This window comes from Ambystoma mexicanum, chromosome 6q, assembly GCF_040938575.1.
Source record: "Ambystoma mexicanum isolate Mex_15411 chromosome 6q, UKY_AmexF1_1, whole genome shotgun sequence".
Taxonomy (NCBI): Eukaryota; Metazoa; Chordata; class Amphibia; order Caudata; family Ambystomatidae; genus Ambystoma; species Ambystoma mexicanum.
The window spans coordinates 1035018847-1035044644 of NC_090937.1; the positions used below are offsets into that span (position 1 = coordinate 1035018847).

General features: G+C 46.9%; 1 protein-coding gene across 5 annotated transcripts in view; it reads right to left on the reverse strand.

The window, feature by feature from the left end:
* Positions 1-25798, reverse strand: part of PCM1 (pericentriolar material 1) — a 2166942-nt gene that overhangs the window by 1872747 nt on the left and 268397 nt on the right. For 4 of the 5 annotated variants that reach the window (XM_069631561.1, XM_069631564.1, XM_069631562.1 and 1 more), the window contains exons 5-6: positions 9384-9554; positions 8852-8965 (exon numbers count right to left, since the gene is read on the reverse strand). In XM_069631561.1, the coding sequence (XP_069487662.1) occupies positions 8852-8965; positions 9384-9554 (285 nt within the window). The remainder of the gene's footprint in view (positions 1-8851; positions 8966-9383; positions 9555-25798) is intronic. The other variant, XM_069631563.1, reaches the window with a different exon arrangement.

Sequence of the window (25798 nt, forward strand, 5' to 3'; positions counted from 1 at the left end):
GGAGGGCAAGCGTTTATTAAATAAATACAAAAGTACCCTTTGCACTGAACTGGTTTACATTTTACGATAACTTTTTGTAAGGTATACTCAGTAATTGGATGAAACTGAAATTGAGCAACCGACAACTTACACCCTAAAAGTTTTGAATGTCCCTCGGTGAACATTAAGAGGAATTCCTTCTTGCGATCTAGCCTCCCTGTTCTTATGCCTGATAATTTGTTTTGCATGCCATCTTGGATGCGCTAGCACCAAGTGGCATCCCTTATCTCAAATTGATCCAATGTGGGGGATGTGGGGGATTTGGGGGGTAAGGACGACCTGTTCCTTAAGGATTTTAAAAATGTCCTTAGAGTCAGATGCCACCATTGCTATTCTAATATGAAAATTCTGCTTTGCTTCCAAGATTGCTAATTTGTAGTTCTTGGCTAATTTCTTATATGATTGCAAAAGAGCTGGGGAGGTAGCAGATTTCCAGGAGTAAAAGGCTTCGAGTGTAACAGATTTTAACTTCATAAGCCCGGCTGTAAACCAAGGTTGAGGTTTTGTTTCAGCATTCTTTTGTTTTTTAGGCTTAAAAGGAGTTACAGTGTTGGAGACACTGGCCATGTAAGCACGGGCCTGCCTGGTGAGGAAATGGAAACGTGTCTGGACCCCAAGCAGAATGGACTGGCTCAATGTAGCGATGAATATATGTAGCATGGAAAGAATAACTGCAGATCTCCATGGGAGGTCTGTGCCTCATGAGAGCAACTGGAGGGAATTTATGAACGTATATGATAACAATTGAATGAAGGGGATGTTAGACACCAAGACCAAGGGCAGGTTTATATGTTCTGGACTGACCAGGAAGTCAAAAGGAGTGAGCTCTCCCCCAGGGGTGCTGCCACTAACTGGACCATATCCAGTGTACGATGGAAAGGCTCAGGAGGCGGTCGTGGAATTGCAAGCAACACATGACTTTGTAATCCGCTCACTAAGACAACTGAATGTTTAGGTTTTTCTGAATCTAAAGAAACCGCTATTTGGGGGAGGGTGTGGGTAAGGGGTGGGGGAGGGGAAATATGATTGACATGTTGCCTTGTCCGCAAGGTTTGTTTTTGTTGTATGAAAATCCATAATAAAAAAAGAAAAAGAAAGACAATGTGTTTAAAAGTTTCCATTTCCGATTCGTCACTACACCAGCGAAAAGTTCTCAAGTTGCTCGGGATGCCCATCCTTGGACCCTCACATTCCAGAGTCAGAAAAAGATTAAATTTAAATGTTCAACAGAAGTGACTAATTTTCTGGCAATGAAGAGGACCAGGTATCTCGGAAAAAAAACTTTTTTTCTAAAGATGTTTACATATTCCGAATAAAGAGAGTAGGCATACACGCGTCAACGGTTGTACACTAATCGTTTCCGTAGAACTTAAACTTTGCTTTGTTAGGATTAGGGAGCAACTTTGCAATATCACGGTCAATGATCTCCAATAAAGTTTTCAATTGGTTCACATACTCGGAAAGCGATCTTGCCTGAATACCTTTTTATACAATTAGTATTGATATTAACAAAAAGGAGCATAGGCTTTCGGCACAGGATTTTTGCCAAAAGACCTAACCCCCTCCACAATGACATTGACTTCAGTGAAGTAAGGTCCAGTTCATGTAGTAAAATTTGCTTTCATCCAGAGTATTCCTTCCTTGGTATTAAAAAAGGCCCAAGGTCATAAAGTATAGACTATACCGTAAATTAGAGACAGGACAACTTTCACAATAGTACTTCCTCAAAGGAATTCGAGAAATTACAATAAGCCCTGTAAAGTTGTGCTAATAACAGGGGCCATTCTGGCACGCATCATCTTGTATGCCCAATAAAGTGGGCTTTTGCTGGATTTAAAATCCCAAATATTTTAGGCATTTTACAGATTCCAATTTATGTTCGCCAACTATCCAGGACACTTGCTTCAGAGATCTTTTGTTCGAGAAGATTAAGATGTTTGATTTGGCCCCATTTACAAGCAAATTATTTTCCAATGTGTACTTGAAGAATGAAGATGGCTTTCTTTGGAGCCCTAAGCCGATGGAGTCAAATAAGAGCACATCATCAGTGTATGTCAACCAATGCAAATTCAACTTGTCCCATCTTACCGAAAGGGCCACTGCCTTGGCCCAAAAAGTATCAATATCAGAGAGGTACAAGTTGAAAGCATTGAGGCTAGAATACAGCCCCTTCTCAGACCCAGGGATTAATTAATTGCTTGGGTTAAATGCCCTTCTGCCGATAAACAGACCCTCATTTTTGTACCTGAATGTAATAACATAAGACCAACCAATTTCTCAATGTACGCAATTTCCACCATAGCGATCTTCCTTGTCAAAGGCATTTGTCAAGGCTGTCTATATAAATTGGAAGGTCCCTAGGACCTTTGGCTTGTGCATTTAAGTGATTCAATAACATGCCATTTAGAGTCGCTCCAAGGCCGTTACAAAAGCCCACTTGATATTTTGATAATTTTAATTTCGTAACCCAAATGTCCAATTCATCTTGAATTCGGATGCGAAAACTTTACTCAGGGAATCTAGAATGGAGATGGGATGATTAGCTCGAGCCATTCTGTCGCCCTTTTTGTATACAGGTATAATTTAAGATTCATGCTATGTTACAGGGAGTGATTGCATATACCAGCTATCTCTGAACAATTTGAGGAGTAGTTGAGACCACAGTATTGGGTCATGTTTATATGTAATTGGATTCCAAACAAAACAGGAATAGTGTTTATTCTTTAGTACCCGGCGAGGGCGCAATCAGAATGCAAGAGCCATTCTGATTGGCTCTCGCCGAGTCATTACCAGGCCCGGAATCCCTCCGTCGGGATTCAACGGCCTTTGTCCATGGCGGGGGGCATGGCAGCCCCTCAGCCAATGAGGAGGCTCGAAGCGGGGCCATCCCCGCTCCGAGCCTCCCCGCGGCTGAGAGGCTGCCTTTTCCCCCCCGCCGGGGACTCGGGTAAGTCTTTTCTTATTTTTTTTAATTCACCTCCCTCCCTCTCACTGCCCCCCCCCCCCACACCCCCAACTTACCCTCTTGTTCCTGCATCCCCGGCAGGGGACGAGGGCCGCCTCCAGCCGTGTGGAGCCTCGGAGAGGGGCCACCCCCCGCTCTGCGCCTCCACGCAGCTGGAGGCTTCCCTCGCCGAGGACGCAGGTACGTTTTTCTATTTATTTTTCTCTGCCATCCCCCCCCCCCCCCATCCCACTCCCGCCCTCCCAGCCCCACTTATTTTTTTTATCCTTTTTTCGGGAGCGGACGTGCTGGGAACAGTTGTGTTCCCAGCGGGTCCGCTCCCGATTGCCACCATGGAAAGGGAAAACGGACTCCGTTTTTTCCCGGTTCTTTCCCGGGTGCGCACTGAGTATCGTGCCCCTACCATCCTTTCTGGCTATGGTGTTGGACTATCTGCCAAAACATGCTTTTTACAATGGTGGATACACCGCTTAGACACAGTGAAGAATGGTTTAAATGTGGCCATAGAGTGGAATTTGTTTTTCTAAGTGTCATTCTAACCGTTCACCAAGTGTGTCCAATGATATGTCATGAACGTAACATCGCCTAATCTAAAGCAACTATGGATGGTTTAATTTTGTTAATTGGATTCAAGATGTTTATCTGGCTATGACACGTTTGTTTTCCGCTGACATTGCATTGCAACTTACGTTATAGCACCACTATGGAATGAGATCTCTGTCTGCAAAAATGCTCTAATATGTGACCCCACTGCGGTATTTGTACCATGCGTTCATCTCTGGAGATGCCCGTCTGTATAGAATTGAGCCCGTGTTGACTAAAAACACTCGGCCATGTATTATAAGCTATGCAAGAACACGTGTTCATCCATACATAGACCTGTTACCTGACTCACTACTTACCACAGGCTATACACATGAGGTATACCAAGCCCCTAAGGTGCCCATGTCCCTGGCAGATACTCCGTAGACATTACCAATATTAGACATTGCTTGCACACATAAGCGTTCTCTACAATGCTACTGTGTAAGTAACGTAATGATGACACATTCTCAGCTTGCTTGTGTTCATTTATACACAGACATGGTGTCCGACTCACGAGTCACAACAAGCAATGCACAGGAGTTATACCAAGTCTCCTCCATGCCCATGCCCAGGCCCATGTTAGAGACACTACCCCTCAGACAGAACCAATGAGACACTGCTCTCAATCGCATGCGCCCCCTAGTCTAAGGCGCGCACGCACACGTCAAACTAACAACAAATAGTGAGCATGCATGCACGTAGCCACAGACACCGCCACTACACGGCGATCTGCAGCTACGCGCATCCGAAGGTAAGCTATATCCCGACCCTCCGCGGCCTCCAGCCCACCCGGCACAGTTCGTTTCTCTCCAGAACCATTAGAGAGCACTGTGGCACTGACCGGGTATCCCCCACAGACACGCATGGCACGAAGCATATTTTCTCGCACTGCACCGGGCGAGACTTTGATAGTTCACTTGATCACAGACACGGAGCGAACTCTATAATATTATATAACCACCATTGTAAAAAGCATGTTTTGGCAGATAGTCCAACACCATAGCCAGAAAGGGTGGTAGTGGCACGATACTCAGTGCGCACCCGCCCTTATCTAATCAGATAATTATCATCTTCTCCAACAGTTATTTTTTAACTGGAGTCCAGATCGAATCACTTCAAGATCAAATTACACCAAGCGCACAGAAGGCGCACGCAGCAAGAAACTCACTGTTTCTTCGTCAACCTGTGACACTGAGAATTAACGGCTCAGGTAGGATACAGCCCAGCACCTCATCAGGCACTTTCAGTCCCTGTAGAGACACCCCATGTTTTTAAACACACTTTTCTTACCTTTAGATGTACCCAGTCAGTGCATAACTTGTGACACCATCAAGTCCACTAGAACTGTCCTGAAGACTGCATCAGAACACCAGCAACCACCTCTGTGCCAGAAACACCAATCAGTGTCGACTAAATAGATGTCAGGTCAATTTGACCACATTCTCAGTCACCAATATGTACTAACCCACACTGCAAAGAAACCAAATGTACAAACTAATGTATGAAGTGCATTTGATATGCCTTAAAGGCAAGTAAAAGATTACGTTGATATTACCCATGTCGTGCTAAGAAAAACAGTTTGGTTTCAGAATTATATGAATAAAGAAATTGTGTATATGTGTTAAATGTATCCTGGGTGTTCTCTAAAACACAGTCCACTTGCAGGGATCTGTCAATAGTGTGCTGGATCCTTTCATGGCCAGTGTCCACAAGGTGGGGTAGCCTTAGTCCTTGTCTTATAACTGTTATACCCCCTTATGACTTAGGCCCCCCTCAACAAAAAAAAAAAAAAAAAAGAGGGCAACTTACCCCCTTACATATCAAACGGAGGAGAGTCTAGGCACAAAACAGAGTCCTGATCTTGCTGTGTCCATGGGTCCTGACCTTTCTGCTGGGTTTCCTCCCAGTTGTCCGTAGAATCCTCTAGATCCTCCTCAGTTTTGCAGAAAAGCAGCTTCTTCATTAGAGATGTCTCTATATGTATCCATCTGAAACAGGTCTTCCTGTTGGAAAACATGAGACTGATCTTCCTGAATTTGGAGGTTAGGGTCTACCCGAGCCCTTTTCAGGGGGGGGGGAATAATAGGACCCCAAACGGGCCTACGTGAGGAGAAACGACGTTCCCCGCACTGCGGCGTCGAAAGGAGTCTCTCAGGGTGTCAGAGGCTCTTGACTATCCTCGTAAGCATCATCAGAATCCGGAACCCAATCCGCCGAAATTTTTTCCGCGGCTTGTCCCATAACCTTAGCCGGAACCAGAGTGAGGCCCACTGCCGCCGTAATTCTTCCGATGCTTTTGTCGTGAGACAAAGGCTCCGATGATTTATCCGCAGGTGTAGTACCTTCCGCGGCACTAGAGGGCTTAGCGGTCGGTTTGTCGGGTAGAGGCATAGCCGTTGTTTTCGGGCCCACTGAGGCCTTAGAGACCGTCAAAGCATCGGGCTCCCGCGCTTCGACGCATGTAGGTTTTGGAGTAGCGCCCTTAGCTAATTAAGATTGCCCAGCCGCAAAACGCTGTTGCGGATGCGGGGAAGGCGCTAGATCTGAACGATCCGAGGGAACCGGCGAAGTTTTCGGCGGCCCTGTTGGCGCTTTTGCCTTTTTCGACGAAGATGTCGAAATCGGCATAGGGGTTGTGTGCTTAGTGTGATGCGCTTGTACGCCCCTGTCGCCGGGTGTGGTCCCTGTAGCAAGACCAGAGTCGAGCCTTGAAGGGTCGGGGACAGGCGTGGCAGACCTAGAAGCGTCCGCCTCAAGGTCTAGAACATCCGAAACGGACGTTTGGTCATCCGAAATACCCCCGCCACTTTCAGCGGGTGTGGCGGTGGGGCAAGGGGTTCCATGTGTGACATAATGTACGCGGCCCACCGCTTTACAGATCGCTCCTTAAGTGTCTTAGGCCGAAGGAGTTTGCACGCTGCACACCGCTTCTCGTCGTGCTCTAGGGGGAGACGGGAGTGACACGTCCTGCGTTCGTCCTTCCAAGGATACCTGACCCTACACTAAGGGCAGAATCTAAAATGAGTCCTTTCCATAGCCAAAGGGAAGGATGACCAGAGCAGCAGGGAAAGGGGGGAAAGGAGGAAAGACATACCAACAATATGGCCACCCCGACCCCACTCTCCCTACTGTATAGGTCGGCCAGAAGGCCCGACCATGTGGAAAATCCATCCGCCGGATCTTAGGCGCCAAAATCCACAGCCGTAGACGATTCCCCCGTAGTCTTTGAAGATGTTCTCGTTGGGCGAAGTGACTTAACGGGGAATAAACCGGCAATTCGGTAAAGATAAACAATGTCTCTAGTAAGAGCTCCGCTATAGGGCGGCCAGTTATCTGGGCGGAAAAAAACTATCTGAGGGACCTCGGTGCGTGAGGGATTTTGGGTACTACACACGTCACGATAGGGATAGTGTTACAGACAGTCCTATGCAGACGTCCCCTTTCGGTCCCGAAAGACAAGATGCAATACTCTGCGTTACCACTGGATGTCGGACCATATGCACAGAATGTGATTCTAAGCAGATTAACAAGCATCAGAATCTTCCTTTCCTCTCCATCCCACAGAAGCTCGTATCTCTAGAGGTCTGGTTCTCTCTAGGCTAGACTACTGCAACAGCCTCTTTCTAAATCTGCCTGCCTCTACGCTCCGCCCTCCGCAACTCATCCAGAACACGACTGCAAGACTTGTCCTTGGCCTCAAGCCCAGGGATCGCATCTCTCCAGCACTGAAATCTCTGAATTGGCTCCCAGTGGCCGCAAGGATTAAGTTCAAGACCCTTGCATTGTCCACAAGGCCTTCTGGGGCTTGGGTCCTCAATACCTCCAACTCTCTCATCGTAAATACCTTCCTACTTGAGCTCTTTGCTCCTCCAACTCCCTCAGGGTCACTCACTTCTCCAAGCAACGAGTTGGGGTAGATCTTTCTTCGGCTGGGGCCTCCCTCTGGAACAGCCTTCCTGACCCTCTGAAACTTGAGGAGAAACATCTATGTTTCCGGAAGCACCTCAAGACCTTCCTCTTTGCTTCTGCCTTCCTCTCCCCTGCTGATTTCCAGTCTGATACTGCACTGGTCACCTGGCTACCCTCTAATTCGGGCCCAGGTCCCTGCCAGCACAGCAGTTGCATACCTGCACTGTCTCCCGGCAACCCTTGCACTTGGGTCTGCATCTGTAACCCTACAGTCCCCTACCTGCACTTTTGGAGGCCTGCTGTCTGCACTTACCCTTGCACCTGCCACTTGCTGGCTGCACTTCTCGTTATTGTGTTGATCCCATGTACAGCACTGCCCCTCCCCTTTCCCCTGGCACTTTTCCCCTCCCCCTCGCTATCTCAACATCACTTGGCCTAGTAAGATCGTTGTCCGTCCTCCCACCCTTCCCTCGTTGTGCCTTGAAACACTTGTATATAGGTGTGTTATAAATGGCATATCGTATCATATCAGATCTATGGCATGTCGGAATAAAGTGTATATGCATTATTTTTAATACTGTACACTAGATGGCCAAAATTAATGTTAAGTGTTGGTGTAGGCTTTTGGAATTTGTACAATAGTTTTCCTCTTAGCGCAAATGTTTACTTCCTTTCTTCTCTCATCCCCCATTGGTGTTAGGAGCAGGCCACCAGATCTCGGGTCTTCCACATATAACAGGGACGGGTTGCGTCTTCAGGACACTGCATTTCATTGTGCAGGCCCCATAGGGTTGGTTAGGTTGTGTGGGTCCTTTGATCTCCCCCGCCTCATTACTTTATATTTGGTACCTACCTGTGGTAGTAGACCCACCTCGTAAGACCATTACTTTGTTTTATAATATAGTGGTTATCTTTTTTATACTTAAGGTATAACACAGTATTTGACCTGGTAGATTCCAATCTGTGAATAAACAATATATTTTGTTCAGCATATCAGTGTAGTGTATTTTCTAGAGATGTGTGTGCGCCAATTTTAAGTCAGCCTGCTACCAATAGCTGAGAGTTCATGTTACCCTGTCCATTTTACACGAGGTTTGACTTCCTTTTCTTGTCATGTGCATTAGCCCCTATTAAGGACATCGGGTTGTACAAAAACTGCCTAAAATGAATTAAAATGCACATAGACAAATGTATGTGATTTTGAATGTAAGTTACATATATTTTTTACATTTAAAATGAATTCTCAACAAAATAACATTCATGCCAGCATTCCAGGATAATATAAAAAAAAGTAAATTTATAAATAACGAATAGAGAAAAAAAAAATCCTTCCAGCACATTACAGTATCTTACTGCGGTATCAGAAGGCTCAGAATGCACATCAGCATTTAGGGATGCAGTGTCAGCTACAGAACCAGATCCCACAGCTGAATCTACCGTCCGAACGTCATCCTCATTTTCTCTAGCCTGAAATATTTAAAAAAGAGACAAAAATGACAAATCTGTACTACTGGCCTAACACACAAATATGATTATATTCTAGTGCTCATTAAAAAGTGCTACACTCCACATTTTTGAAAATTAAAAAGGTTACACAAACGTTCAGCTTTGTACTATCATTAATATCTGAAGAAAGGAGATAATGTCTCCAGCTCATAGTATAGCAACAATGCTTTGATGTAAAAGGTTTGCCGTGGGAAAAGTGTAGCATTTCTTGCATGTCAGTTAGTGCCTGGGTCTGAAAAGAAATGGGTCAACCAGCTGATGTTATCATGTATCAAGTGCCACGAAACTTGAAAAGAATTAACTAAATTAGAGTTTACACAAGGCTGCAGGTGCTTATTACAACTTGCTAACAGGCAGAGAACACCAAGTTCATACTTACAAGCATCTTCTGCAAAAATTTAAGGTAGGATTTTTCCTGGTCTTTCAGATGATCAATGAGGGTTGTTAGACGCTCAATATTTGCAGACCTTTCATTTTTCTGTAGAAGATCATCTCTCATGGAGATAGCTTTGGTGATGTAGTCACGTATTTGAACAAGCTTACTGACAACCTAGAGCAGGGATATTAAGGTAACAGTACATTATAGATTAGTCTTTATTTGGACTACTGTATAAAATCGCAAGTCGAACAGCATTTCTTTTTCAATACAGGAATTCCTCATTTTATTTTAAGGTATTTGGTACTAAGCTTGCCTCGGATCTGGATGGATATAGTTAGATTTCGGTCTTAAAAAATACTTAGAAGAGTTAGGAGAAGTCCAATGTATTGTGCCACAGCATACAAGTGAAATACAAGCATATGTTATAATGTAGAGCCACACAGCAACCATGCTGCCAGCACAGTAGCTGAGCTCATGCCTTCCCCATCTAGAAAGCTTTTAAAACAGTAAGAGGTTTAGGGATGTCTGAAACAACCGACATAGTGGATTGGGAAGAGCAAAAACAGGAAGAGCCTAATCCGGAGAAGGAAACCAGCTAAATTATCACAACTATTGAGCTGCCTAAGGGGGCCAAGGTGAGTGGGAAGGGAGATCCACGCCCTACCAGTTCTTATGGGAGTCGTGAATAAGACAAATATGCAGAAAAACAAACTTCGAGCTTTTGATGAATCGGAGAGCAGAGGATATAAACCACCAAGAGAACAGATTATCTTGGGTCCATGGTAGCGGGTGTGAGGTATCTGATGATAGTTAGTGTTGCTGTGTTGCTGTGCTTGACAGGAAACTAGTGAATATCCGATGTGCAATGGAGAAGATCAGTGGGCTTCCCTCAGGAGGAGGATGTACTTCCTACAGAAGAAGCCGACCCGAGACGCTGGGCCTAACTTCTGGAAAGACACTAGAAATAAAACAGGTTCATTGTAACACAAGTAAGATAGCTCCTGGTCAACTGTTCATTGGAAGGTTTTAATGCGTCCCTGTAAAGGAGAGGTTCCTTCACAGAACAAGAAAACCACAAAATGTAACTTGGGGCCAAATTAACAAAAATCATGTTCAATGACTTGAGCAAGATGATGATTGAACAGAGCAAAGTGTTTTCCAATGCCAAGTTGAAGCTAGGAACAAAAACGTGCAACATTACAGGTTATATATTGTAATTTTATGTTGGATGGAATCCCACCCTCCCTCTCCCATGGCTCTAAAGACTGCATAGACTACAGGCAAGCAGAGCGAGGGAGCTCCATTTATTACTCGGAATACACTGGTTAATAATGTGCTGTTTGGCTGCTGTTATTCTTTATGCATTATTGAACGATGCAAGATATTGTAATGGCATCCTGGGGTGGGGTTATGCATTCTGGAGCTTCCCAACATTTCAAGTGGTCCTGCTCCTATGCATGATGTTCTGCATTTTGATAAAATAGCAATTTTATAATTTCCTTGGGAGGATTTGTTGGGCTACTGTGCTGAGGGGATGATTTACCTGCTACCCTGCCAACCACTGGAATTGGGGGTCTGTCTGCCATGGATCTCCTGCCATGGTACAGCAGTGAGGCTGGTATTCAAAAGCCAAATTATATTTTCTTCCCTGTGTGGGAGAGTGTTCCTCTAGGCTGAATGAAGGCGTGGCTTTCCGTTAAGGTGGACTTCTAAAATAAGCCCAGGTGAACTGGTTTTAGGAGACTACTCTAGTTATGATGAACAGGGAGCTCTGAGAGTCACCTAAATTTAATAAAGGTAGAGTGGAGAGCTTATTCTCAGGAGTGTATGAGTGGGTTGAGGGGCCTTCGATAAGTCCACACAGAATAATACACAATAATTCAGCTTAAACAATCACACATTTAAGGCTTTAGAACACACTGAAAAATGACGCTAGCAGTTGAGATGTGCTGAGAGGTTGCAAGTTTGAGGCATCTTCCGGATGGGTGCAATTACAAGCCCAGTCAATGAAAAAAAATGCAGATTCCAACGATGCAGACCCCTCACAGATCACAGGATGGAGGAAAGAGTTCCAGTGGCAATCACCGTTTGCAGGCGATGACAAGCTTTCTTCCAGCCGTGGTCAAAGTAGCAGCTCCAGGACAGGTTCCCTTGATGCTAGTAAGCTGAAAATTCCGTAGGCGACTTGTGGCACAAGCTGGCGAACAATGCAGTTCCGGGCTAGAATGCGGAACAGCAATGCTTCCAGCGAGGTTGGTCAGTGCCCCGGGACACTTCCGAAGCCTCAGAGGGGCTTGATCCTCGAGAAGGCATAGAGGCTTGTTGGTCCCACTACTCATGGGCAGAAACATCGACTAGGGGTCTTCAGAGATCAGGTAGAGGAGCATGGCTTCACCGGTCCAAATCGCTGAAGGCGATGCTGGTCCACTGCAGAAGTCATCCATGGGCTGCTCTTCTTTGAAGGATTCTTGGCTCAAATGTAGATCCGACGAATGACTGCAGGAGTCCTCCGCTTATCCTAAATAAGAGCTGAAAGCAAGTCCGCAAATGGAAAGGACATGCACCGTTATTTACTCCTGTGAAAGCCAGAAAAAGGCCAAACTCCTATATGGCCAAAGAACAAGTGAAAATCTCTTGGGTGTCTGCGCCTGGGCTTCAGTGCGTCTCGGCACGCAGGAAGGTGGGAGGGGGGGTGAAGGCAGGGGGGGTAGTCACTCCCCTGCCCTTTGTCTGCCTGAGTGTCTGAATGGAACTGGGGGGGCAGGCTGCCCGATTGCACAACCACTGCCCCTATCTGTGAACTGCTGAGAGAGATTTCAGAGGAGTGTGTGGAGAAACTGAATAAAAGGGGAGGTTCCCGGGGTGAAAGACAAGTCGACCACTGTAAACTGAATTAACCGACTACCAGAGACGCATGCAGACCCATTGCATCACCATGAAGCAACCACTGCTGTCTTGTCTCCGTTTTTCACTCGACAGAGAAGCTCCAAAGAGGACAAGTCCTTCCCTTTGGCTGGTAGGGCCAACAAGCCCTGAGACGAACTACAATCTGAGCCATCTCCCGAGGTGCTGTGCCTTTGCAGAGCTGCAGACCGTCAATACCAGGAGACCTCTGACCCACTTGCAGTACATCCTCTTTGAGAGGATGAATCCGTCCAAGTCTTTGCTGAGCTCCAGGTGAAGCTCCAGAGACACCATCCAACTCATCCAAGTCCCCTCGCATGACTCCAGGAATCGAAGAAGATTGGCCAGGCGAATACCGTCCTTTGTTGGTGCTGACAAAAAGGGGCGAAAACCACAGACTGAGCAGAGACGATGGAGAAATCTGTGCCAAGGGTCCTGTCTCTCAGCTGCTGGTGCGACACCCCATTCAGAGTACTTCCTTTCATCACCAGACCAAGGAATCGGGATACTGGCTCTGCCGCTGCTGCACAGAGAAGAATCCAGCAACAAGCATTTTTTCTAACGTAATGTACTGTGGGGTGAAAAGGTATAACTTACCTTCAACCAAGAAGTTGCTCCAGAGTGTTGGAGTACGCAAAGAGGTGTCCACTCTACTTCTAACCGAAGCTGCCGGATTGTGTCACTTTTGAGAGTCCTTTTACAGGGTCTCCATAGTTGTGAGGACTCTTCTAGTATCTTGTCCTAAAGACTGAAAGTATCCTCAGGAACCTTTACTATTCTGTTGCTTCGTAAGACTGAGCCCTCTCCAAACTGACTTTTGCATATAGTTAGGAATGAGACTTTAAAAGCTTTAGTTTGACAAGAAAGTGTCTCTAGAAAGTTAAGCTCTGCTGCTGTATGACTAACCAACCTTCTTCCTTCCTAAAAGACCATTTTATGTGGTTTTGCTAACTAAATACAATCACTGTATAATCTCGTTCTTCACGCTAATGCGCGGTCGTACCGGTAGAACTGTCACTAGCATCAAACTAACAATTGTACTGCAAGCAACTACCACTAAAGCAGTAGCCTTTGAAAAGTATTTATAAGTATTCATAAGTATGTTGGTTATTTGAACTGAGTATATTTCTGACTTTCTTTGTGTAAATATAATATATTAAATATTTTTATAACACTTTATTGGTTTAAGTGTTTCTTTGGACTACTGTACTAACAGGGCTTAGTGTACTTACCTACAAGCTCACATCTTCCTCCTATGATAAGCCTGACTGCTCTGCTCCTCTACCAAGGTTCCTTGAGTAGTTTAAGCTTAAACTAAAAGTCGGGACCTGTATGTCAAGGGATAGTTTTATTAAGTCTTACCTCAACATCCAATCACAAACGGTAATACAGAAACTATGTGGCGTCGGTTGATTACATGCGCATAGGGGCAGTACAGGATTGGTGCACAAAGGCATGCTTGCATGCACCAAGCCCCATTCTAAATCTCTCAAATACTTTGAGTAGATTCTTCACATCCAGCCTGTGGTACAGGCTTGCACAATAATTTGGGTAGGAGGGAGAGCAGGATACTGGAGTACCGTTTTAGGAACTTTGGCTTGTCCTAGATGAGACTCTAGCACGGTCTCTGCATTGGATGGTGAAGGTTGGGGGGGGGGTTCTTCCTGGGTGGTCACTATGGCAGCACAAAATGATAATCGCTTGCCCTAACTGCAATATTGATTGGATGCGAGGACTCCAATGTTAAGTTGCCCTTCTTTCATGTACCCATGTGTCTGCTTCCAATTTCCACCACCTCCACCCCGCACTTGCATGATCAGGGTGTAGGTAATCTGCATTTGCCCTGAATTTTTCAGATTGTAGGAGGAAGGGTTTCCCATGTCTGCACAATTATTTGGTTCTTTTTAATGGATTATTGATGAGCTTTGCTTTTGCTGTTAAGGGGCATGCTGGCCTGTTCGGGGCTCGATCATATGTCTTAAACAGATGAGGAACTATATTATATCTACCACTATATGTACTGCCGCTCTCCTCTACTGCCTCTTCTCCAAATACAAATTACTGGACACATTTGCTTTGTTAATGTTCTTTGTTTGTGCACTCTGTCCTTGTTAGGTGTGGTGCCTTAGCTGTTGCTTTGTTTGACACATTTAGTGAAATATCCAATGGTTCCCTTTCGAGAATAAGCGGCCTCCCAATATATATGAGATACATTACTCATCGTAATCTTATTTCTGATGCCTGAATCTGCTTAGATTCACATGCTATGCATAGACTGATATCTAGTGGTAGCTGCAGAGCATTACAGTTTTTGTTTTCGAAACTCGAAAAAGCACGTCGAAGGGGCGTAACAGTAATACTATCCCTAGTGTGACGTCTACTGTACCCATGGTCCTTTATGCGTCAAGGTCCCTCAGATGGTTTGTTTCAGACATGAGGTAGCATGAAGTGTAGCGCGAGTACAGGTGTGCAAAGCAAATGATTGCAGATAAAGCCAGAGAAAGCATCTATGCACCTTCTACTCCACGGGGGAGGAAGGGTGGGCGCATGTGAATCTAAGCAGATAAAAGCATCAGAAGAACAAGTTATTTCTTACCTGGTAACGTTCTTTCGATGGGATGTTCCTCCGACATATTCCTTATCTTTGATAGATCATCTCCCAGCTTGCTGGCCTCGGCAAATTTTTTCAGTCCCTCGACAGCCTCCGTATTGGTGTTGATGTCATCACGTGTATAAATAGACTCGCGCAGCGTCCGTTGCTCAGTTCCGTTTTGACGTTAACAGTTGTTTTACATGAATTGGTTATTGACCTTGAAGGAGCGTAAGATGCAACCACAAGGGAAGTATTGCTGCGGGGATGGATGGGAGGGGCGATAAGAAATACGTCGGAGGAACATACCATCGAAAGAACGTTACCAGGTAAGAAGTAACTTGTTCTTCGAAAGGAATGTGTCCTCCGACGTATTCCTTATCTTTGATAGACTCCCATAGCAGTGGTGTGTAATTGGAGGTGGGAGTAAAATGCCACGTTTCCTTTTAGGAATGAACAGAATGTAATACGGCTTTGCCAAACCTAGTCTCTTGACTAGAGGTGGAATCCAGGTTGTAAAATCTTGTGAAGGTATGTGCGGACGACCATGTAGCAGCCGCACATATGTCTCGAACCGGAACTCCTCTTTGGAGGGCCGAGGAGGCTGCGATACCCCTGGTTGAATGAGCCCTAAGATTTTGAGGAGGCTCTTTCCCTGCTAGTTTGTAACATTCCAGAATGACCAAAATAATCCATCTGGAAATGGTTTGTTTTGTTATCGGTAGTCCTAATTTGTGCCCGGAGTAACATACGAACAGTTGGTCTGCTTGCCTAATCCTAGCAAGTCTGCTGATGTAAAAGCTTAAAGCCTGCCTTGGGTCCAGCCTATGTAGCCTTTCTTCCTCTTTCCCTGGATGGGGAGGCGGATAGAACAAAGTTAAGGTAATTTTCTGAGTGATGTGGAATTCAGAAAGCACCTTTGGGAGGAAATTGTCTTTATGAAAAATTGTATGAGGGAGTTTACAAGATAGAGCTTGTAATTCGCTCACCCTTCTAGCAGATGTTAAAGCCACTAACAAGACAGGTTTAAGGGTGAGAAATCTTAGCGAACAAGAGTGGAGTAGTTCGAAAGGAGTACCCATCAGGAAATTTAAGAATAAATTTAAGTCCCATAAGGGAACTTGGAATGGCCTTGGAGGATAGACATTAGTTAATCCCTTTAGAAATGGTATTACGAAGGGTAATTTGAAATACAATGGCTCCTCTGCAGTGCGCTTGAAGATCGATAGCGCTGCGAGATAGCCCTTGATAGTGCCAACTTGAAGGCCTGAATTTGCCAAGTAGAGTAGAAAGGATAACACTGTTGGTGTACCACATGAAAAGGGGTCGATATTCTCTTCTCTACACCAGCTGCAAAATTTGTTCCAACAGCAGCGGTATAAAGACTTTGTTGCTGGCCTTCTGGCCGAAAGCAACACTTCCATGACGTCATCAGGGAGGTCCCAATCTTTGTATCTCAACCTTTCAGAAGCCAGGCGTGAAGGTTGAGGGTTCTGATGTCTGGATGGAGAACCTGACCTCCCTTCTGTGAGAGAAGATTCTCCTTGAGTGCAAGACGAATTGGAGGGCAGATGGACATGTCCAGAAGGTCCGGGTACCACGTTCTCCTGGCCTAGTCTGGGGCAATTAGGATCATGGTTGTCCGGAATCTTCTCAACCTCCTGATCATTTGAGGAATGACAGGGACTGGTGGAAACGCGTACAGTAGTGGAAACTCCCAATCCACTACGAACGTGTCCCCTAGAGCTCCTCTCGGGGGAAATTCCCTTGAACAGAACAGATCGCACTTCCTGTTGGTGCTGGTGGCGAACATTTCCACCTGAGGGGTTCCCCAAAGGGCAAAGCTCTCTTGAAGGACTTCCAGAGCAAGCTCCCACTAGTGGGAAACTGCTCTGCCTGCTCAAAGCGTCCGCTGTCAACATCTTCTCTCCGGCAAGGTGGACTGCCGATAGAGAGATTCCTTCCTGAATTGCCCAAAACCAGAGCTGCATTGCCTCTCTGCAGTGGCAGTGACCCTACGCCTCCTCTTTTGTTGAGGTAGTGCATGGCCACCGTGTTGTCCGTCATTATCAGGACATTTCTCCCCTGTACTGATGGCAGGAAAGCTTTCAGAGCTAGTCTGATCGCTCTCAGTTCCAATAGGTTGATGTGTAGTTTGGACTCCGATGGAGACCAACGACCGCTGATGGTCAAGTCGTTGGCATGGGCTCCCCACCCCGTGAGTGAGGCGTCTGTGACTACTGTTATCTCCGGAAATGGTTGCCAAAACAGTTCTCCTTTCAAGATGTTCTCTGGATAGGCCAACCATTGAAGGTCATGGGCTACCTTGTCCGGAATCCGGAGGAGATCTGTCATTCTCCCTGAGAATCCGACCACTGAGTTCTCAGTGCCCACTGAAGAGATCTCATTCTCAGGCGAGCCTCTGGCACAAGGAAGATGCAGGATGCCATGAGGCCTAGCAACCTCAAAAAGTCGAAAGCTGGGAGACGTTGGACATTTTGAAACTTGGTGACCATCTGCAGATTATCTTGAGCCCTCACCTCTGGTGGCGAGGCTTTTCCCAGGGAAGTGTCCAGGGCCGCTCCAATGAACTGGAGTCTCTGATGGTATCATCTATGACTTCTTTAAATTGAGGGAGAAGCCCAGTTTGTGAAGGAAGTGGCAGACATAATCTAGCTGAATCTGAGCTTGTTCCGGGGATACAGCTCTGATCAGCCAATCGTCCAGGTAGGGGTAGACGTGAATCCCTTCCCTCCTTAGACTTGCAGCCACTACCGACATTAGCTTGGTGAAGACCCTCACGGCAGAGGTCAGCCCAAATGGCAGAACTTGAAATTGATAATGAGAGCCGCCAATTGCAAACCTCCGGTATCTCCTGTGTTTGAGATGGATTGGCACATGGAAATAAGCATCCTGAAGGTCCAGAGATACCAGCCAGTCCTGGAGCTGGAGGGCCTGCAGGATCTGAGAGAGAGTTACCATCTTGAACTTGTCCTTCCTGAGGAATTTGTTCAATTCTCATAAGTCCAAGATAGGTCTCAGTCCTCCGTCCTTCTTTGGTATGAGAAAGTAGGGGGGAGTACCAGCCCATGTTCCTCTCCGCTACAGGTACCGGTTCTATGGCACCTTTCTCTAGCAGGTCTACAATTTCCTGCAAGAGGAGCGGATCTGGAACTTTTAGAGAGATGTGCCCCGGTGGATGACTGAGGGATGTGTAGAAAGGGTAGGCAGTAACCCTGGGCAACTGTCTCCAATGCCCAAGCATCTGACGTAATAGCCTGCCATTCCGTCAGATGGTGAGTTAACCTGCCCCCTACAGGTGTTTTGTGTGGAAAGACCTCAGAGTGGTTTGGGGGCGGCTGATGCATATGCCGAGGGTAAATAGGCACTGGCTGCTGCTGCGGCTTTACTACTTTTGACCCGTCCACCTCGGGTGGATCTCCTTTGGCCTCTTTGAGCCAGCTGTCCTCGGCCTTTCACGAATGCGGAATAATAGCGAAAGGACTTTTCTCTCCCAGAGGTTCCTGAGGGGCGAAAAGGAGTTTGGCGGATTGCGCCTCCTAAAGATTTTGCTACTGCTTTAGATGTTTGAAACCTTTCCAGACTGTCATCAGCCTTTTTACCGAATAAAGAAGAACCGTCAAAGGGCATATTCAGAAGTCTGGCCTGTACATCTGGAGCAAAGCCAGACTTTCGCAACCACGCATGCCTGCGGATTGTAGTACTTGGCGCCATGGCCCTACTGATGCCGTCAGCGGAATCGATGCCAGTTTGAAGAGATTCGCACATGGCATCTTTGCCATCTTTAATGTTAAGGAAGGCTTCCCTTTCCTCTCCTTCCGGTATGCAGTCAGCTGCTGATGAAGCACACTCCTACAGTGTGTGACTGAACCTGGCGAGCGTACAGGTGGCGATGATGGACTTCAACGCCATACTACAAGCAGAAAATACTTTTTTTGCCATAGAATCGTACCTTTTGTCATCTCTATCCTGTGGGACAGTAGGGTAAGCGGATCTGCTGCTTGATGAAGTTGCCGCTTGAACCACCAGGCTCTCTGGAGTCGGGTGTTTTGATAAATATTCAGGGTCAGCCGCAGCTACCCTATACTAGGCTGACAATCTTGTATTGACTGCAGGGATAACCTCAGGAGTTTCCCAATTTGATGAAAACTTCCTTTGAAAGGCTGCATGGAAGGGGACCACAGGATCCTCCTGTGGACCTTTGTTTAGTATGTCAGTAAGGTCATCCTGTTGAAAAAAAGGTAAAGGCGCAGACCAACCCATGAATTCAATAATCCTTGCCATCAGGGTTCTATAGGGTGTTTTGGCATGTTCCCCTGGGTCTGGTTTGACAAATTCCACTTCTGGGGAAGTGTCCAGCCCACTTGCCTCATGTAATGATGTCTGTAGGTCTTTCAACCTTCTTTCCTCAGAGGTAAAATCTTCTGAAACAGGTGGTGTGGTCCTCTGCAACGCGAAGGGTCTTTCCTGGTCAGAATCCTCCCCTTCTTCATAGATTGAAGATAATCCGGGGTACTCTGACCTCGGAAATGGTGTAAAACCCATTTCTAAGGCAGAAGGCGCGAAACGCGTCATTATTGAGCGAGAAAACGTCGACGCCGATGTGAAAGGCTTCGAAGGTGCCGAGAAAGGCGTCAAGAAAACTGGAAGAGGCCTCGAAGAACTCGAGAGGATCGGAATCCTACTCTAGGATGTCGACGACGTTCTCGGCGTCGTGCCTGAGGCTCTTGGTATAACCGTTGCCTGTGAAGTAGCTGTGGTTTTCTCTTTTATCGGCGTCGATTCAATCGACCCATGCGTCGAAGAACCCTTCGACAACGGCGTCGATCCATGCATCGAAGGGATCTTCGACGACGGCGAAGATGGTGCCTTCTTACCCGATGGCCCATGGCACTCTCGGGTGGACTCTTTCGCCAGGTGCAACGACTCGCGGCGTTGCAATTTTTTGGGTTTTTCACCCGGGGTATCACCCTCAGCTGTCTTCGAGGGGGTCGAGGCCGCTTTCTCGAAGGCGCTTAGCATTTTCTTCGTGAATTCCTCCCACTCAGCCTGAGAGCTGTGTTTTGTGGGGCAGGAGACCCTTTCTGGGGAAACAGATGACGAGGAAGGGGATCTTCGACGTCTCTTCTTTGAGTGTCTAGATCTCGACGAGTGGTGGGAGCTACTTCGAGACCTAGAATGGGAATGCTTTCGATGGCGAGGAGACCAATGCCTCGGCCGAAGAAACTGTCTAGGAGGTTTTGACTGACTTGCCTCTCTCGAGCTTCCCCTTGCGTTCCTTCAAGGCTTTCGCCGTCATGGACATGTAGTCCTCACACTCCGAACAATGGTGCTCGACTCCCAAGCACCACAAGCAGATCCTGTGAGGATCCATTATCGACATTTTCTTTCCGCAGTCTCGACATTTTTTGAAGCCGGACCGCGGAGTCGCCGGTTCGGATGAAGAAGCCATCGAGAACGAGTTGGTTTTATCGAGTAAATATAAGAGGTTTATCTGACTGAACAACGATATTCCGAGGCCCCACAAAGCGTGGAAAAACGATACTGAGCAAGGGACGCCGCGCGTGGCTATTTATGGGCATGGTGACGTCGGCGCCGATACGGTGGCTGTCGGGGGACATCGGCTCGGCGGACGTCGACGCGCAGCGCCCTCTACAGAGAAAAAAAATGTCCAAGGCCAGCAAGCTGGAGACGAATTATCAAAGATAAGGAATACGTCGGAGAACACAATCCCTTCGAAAACACTTTTTTGGCCATAGAGTCATATCTCTCATCATCCCTGTCCTGTGGAACAGTAGGGTAAGCCGATTTACTACCTGGTGAAGTAGCTGCGTGAACAACCAGACTCTCCGGAGTTGGGTGTTTGGATAAATATTCAGGGTCAGCAGAAGACGCCCTATATTTAGCTGATAATTTTTTGTTAACCGCCGGGATTACCTCCGGTGTTTCCCAGTTTGCCAATATTCTCCTTTGTAATGACGCATGAAATGGCACCACAGGATCCTCCTGTGGACCTTTGACCAAGATGTCTGTGAGGTCGTCTTGCTGAAAAGCAGGTGAGGGTGTGGACCACCCCATAAACTCTATTATCCTTGCCATCAAGGTTCTATACGGGGTTTCAGCATGTTCCCCTGGGTCTGGTCTGGCAAATTCCACTTCTGGGGAAGTGTCCAACCCACTAGCTTCCTGTAAGGAAGCTTGGAGGCCTTTAAACCTACCTTCCTCAGAGGTAAATCCCTCTGGTACAGGAGTTGCAGATCCCTGCATCTCAAAATGTCTTTCCTGATCCGAATCCTCCCCTTCTTCATAAATAGATAAGACTCTTGAGTGATCAGGTCTTGAAAATGGTATAAATCCCACTTCCAGAGCAGAAGGGGCCAGATTCGTCATGATTGGCTGAGAAAACGTCGACGTGGAAGGCTTCGAAGCCGTCGAGAAAGGTGGTAGAGGCCTCGAACTCGAGAGTATCGGAATTCTACTCGAGGTGGTCGACGACATTCTCGGGATCGAGGCTCTGGGTATGGTCACTGGCTGTGAGGTGGGCGTGGGTTTGTCCTTTCTCGGCGTCAACGTCGAAGACGGCGTCGACTCGACTGACCTGTGCGTCGAAGAACTCTTCGATAACGGCGAAGACGCCGATCTATGCGTCGAAGGGATCTTCGACAACGGTGTCGAAGACGCGACTTTGCCTTTACTCAAGGGTTTGTGACGCTCGAGTGGCTTCTTTCGCCGGGTGCTGCGACTCGCTGCGTTTTGATTTTTCGGGTCCTTCACCCAGGGTATCACCCTCAGCAGTCTTCGAGGGGGCCGAGGCCGCTTTCTCAAAGACGCTCAACATCTTTTTCCTGAATTCCTCCCACTCAGCCTGAGGGCTATGTTTTGTTGGGCAGGAGACCCTTTTTGGGGAAACGGAAGAAGACAAGCAAGGGGATCTTCGACGTCTCTTTTTTGACTGAAAAAGAGTGATGGGAACTGCTTCGAGACCTAGAACGAGAATGTCTTTTGTGATGGCGAGGAGACCAATGTCTCGACACCGCCGAGGAAACTTTCGAAGAAGTTTTAACTGCCTTACCTCTCTCGAGCTTCCCCTTACGCTCCTTCAAGGCTTTCGCCGTCATGGACATGCAGTCCTCGCACTCCGAACAATGGTGCTCGATTCCCAGGCACCACAAACCGATCCTGTGAGGATCCGTCAACGACATTTTCTTTCCACAGTCTCGACATTTTTTTAAGCCGGTCCGTGGAGTCATCAGTTCGGGTGAGGAAGCCATCGAGTAGGAGTCGGCATTCACGAGGAATAATGAAGTATATTTGACTGAAGAACTGAGCAACGATATTCCGAGGCCCCACGAAGCGCGGAAAAAGGGAACTGAGCAAAGGACGCTGCGGGAGTCTATTTATACGAGTGATGACGTCGGCGCCGATACGGAGGCTGCCGAAGGACCTCGGCGCGCAGCGCCCTCTACTGAAAAATGTTTCCGAGGCCAGCAAGCTGGGAGATGATCAAAGATGAGGAATACGTCAGAGGACACAATCCCTTCGAAATAAGGTTACAGTGAGTAACGTATCCCTGCGAGGTTTGTGGAATCTGCTTAGATCACATGATATGCATAGATTAGAAAGAACTGTCTGGAGAAGGTGGTGGGATGTGAGAAAGTACAGCGGCAAATAGATGTTTTAGCACTGCTTGTCCCACTTGTGAAATCTTCTTTAGAATGTGTGTCAATGCAGTTGTGCTGAGTAAAGGTATGAATGGAGCTCCATGTAGCTGCTTGGCAAATGGAGTCTAGAGGGACGTTTGCAATAAAGGCCAAGGTAGCTTCTGTACCCCTGGTAGAGTGAGCTCTTGGTGTGAAAGGCAGAGTTTTATTTGATAGAGTGTAACAGAGCTGTATGCATTTCACCATCCATTTGGAAATGGCGTTTTTGAGAGGCTATCACCTTCCCTGCCAGGTGCTATGGAGACAGTTGGTCCATTTCCCGTAGCGGTCTTGTCTTGTTTACATAGTACAGGACTGCCCTCCTTACATCTAGTGTATGGAGTTTTTTTCTCAGCTAAGCTTGAAGGGCTTTGAAAGAAAGCTGGTAGTTCGATGGACTGGTTGACATGGAACTTGGATATGAACTTCGGTGAAAACATAGGGTGTGTTCGTAGTACCAACTTGCCTTTGTGGATAACCAAGAAAGGGTCTTGCACTGACAAAGCTTGTAGTTCGCCGACTCTCCTTATGGAGGTGATCGCCACCAGAAAAGCCATCTTATATATAAGTTTGGATTTAGAGGCATAGGTTCAAAGAGAGGGGGGGGGGGTCCCACGAGTTTTGCAAGTACCACGTTTAAGTCCCACACTCCAGGCGGGTTTGAAATGGGAGGGTAGAGTATCTTTACTCCTTCCATAAATGCCTTAATGACCAGGGACTTCCACCAGGACACCTTGCTTTGAGAAGTGGTGTACGTGGATAGAGCTGCCAGGTGAACCTTAATGAGTAGAATACTAGGCCAGAGTCTAGTAAGTGGAGCATGTAGTGGAGAATGTGTGATGGCGTACATTATATCAGGTTTATACTCTTTGACTGGCACCATATTACAAATCCTTTCCATTTGTAAAAATAACTGTCTGGTATTTGGTTTGCGTGGTTCCTTGAGGATGTCCATACACCTATGAGGTAGTTTTAGATGGCCAAACTATAACTTCAGGAGCCAAGCTGCCAAGTTCATAGACTGAGGTTGTGGGTGGAACGTTGTTCCCCCCCATTGCTGTGTGAGCATGTTGTTTGGGCACAGGAGTTTGATTGGATCGCACATTGCCAGTTTGCGCAGATGTGGAAACCAAGGTTGTCTCGCCACATAGGAGCAACTAGGATGAGGGTCACTTGTTCCTAGTGCATTCTGGTCACCAACCTACTCAGTAGCAGGGTCAGGGGGAAACGCATAGGCACATTTGCCCGACCAGTTCATCCCAAGGGTGTTCCCCTTGGACCTTTGCTGGGGAAAAACCTGGATGCAAAGTCTGGGCATTGGGTGTTTTGGCTTGTGGCAAACAAGGTAGAGGATCTCTGCTTAATGATTCTGCCAGAGAATTGAGTTCCCCTGGAACATGTTGTGATGTTAGGAACATGCCCTGCTTAAGTGCCCACTTCCAAATGTTTTGTGCTATCCTGGACAGACTTGGAATGTGTGCCCCCCCTGATTGTTTATGTAAAACATGGCAGTGGTGCTGTCCGTGAGGCTTTTACTGACTGACCTGACAGGTGCACTTTGAATGCTTGCAGAGCTTTGAGCACTGCTAGTAGTTCCAAAAGGTTTATGTGATTTTGGGCTGTGATTTGTGATTTTGGGCTGCGATTTGTGTTCACAGGCCATGCGCTGTTGGGATCCTCACCCGGTGAGTAACATGTCTGTTGTGACAACTGCTTGCACTGTCGGGTTGTGAAAAGGTTTTCCCTTTAACAGGTTTTCCTTTGTCCACCAGCGTAGCGCTTGAACTAGTGTTAGCGAAATCACCACTAGATCATCCCAATGACCGCTTGCCTGAGACCACTGTTTCGCTAAACACTCTTGCATTGGACGCATGTGCAGCCGTGCGTGCGAAACCAGGTAAATGCACAATGCCATCATCCTGAGCAAGCGCATTGCTTTGCGTACGGTTACTTGGTTTATTTGCAGCATTATGTTTTGTACTTTTTCGTTTGATTGAAAGACTAGATCTTCTGACAGCCCCCAAGAACAGTTGGTATTGCATGGAACGAGACAATTTTTTTCTCGTTCAGAATCCCAATTGGAACAGGAGATTGTTCTCTGGATGTACTGCTTGCATATTTGGAGGGATTCCCCAGTCGTCCAGAGTGATTCCCTGCGTAGATGCGTGCCACTACCGCTAGTACCTTGGTGAATACCCTTGGAGCGGAGGCTATGCCGAAGGGTAGCACTTTGAATTGGTAGTGCAGGTTTGCCATTTTGAAAACGCAAGAACCTTCTGTGCGCTGGGAACATGTAATATGAAATTATGCATCTTTCATATCCAAAGTTGCCATGCACTCCCCCTGCTTTAGCAGTGGGATAACCTCCTGTAGTGTGGTCATGCCGAATTTTTGTGGCTTCACATAGGTGTTTACAGGGCACAGTTTTAGGACAGGGCACATTGTTAAGTCTTTTTTTGGCACAAGGAAGTACATTGAATAAACACCCTTGTTTGCCTGGTTTGCCGGGACGATTTCTATGGCGTCCTTAAGAAGCAGCGCCTTCACCTCTACCAACAGAATACGTTCTTCCCGTGAAGACTGCCTTTGTCTTGGCAGGTGGTTGTTTGGCGTTTGGATCAGTTCTATGCAGGATCCTCCTGCCACGGTGGAAAGTACCCACTTGTCCGAAGTGATCCCCTTTCATGCGTGGGCAAAGTTAAATACAACCTCTTACTGGAGTGGCATGGGAGGGACCCTGTAGCGGGTGGTCATTGCTTAGGGAGGGTTAAGCCCCCTCTTGAGGAGGAGGATATGCCCCTACTTCGAGACCTTCTTTGGCTTCTTTCAAACCCCTGTTGTGAGGACTGCGCCCATGTGATGAACTCCAGGATGAACCTTGGCCACCTTGATTGGAATTTGAGGCCCGTTGGGAGTTTTGTCCTCTGAAACAGCAAGAGTTGGAGCCTCCTCTTTGCCCAAAGAGTTTGTTGGTAAGCTGCCCTACGGATTTGAGGGTGTCCTATTCCTCTTTCGCGCTCTTGAGAGCATTCTCCACCGCTTTACATAACAAAGCATTGGGTTCAACGGGCATGTTAAGAAGAGTTGCCTGGGTTTCTAGTTTGAAGCCTGATTGGCGTAGCCATGCGCGACGCTTAATCCGTGTGCCTTCTGCCACGATTCTCCCTGCATAGTTCGCTGCGTACAAGTTATTTGAGGAT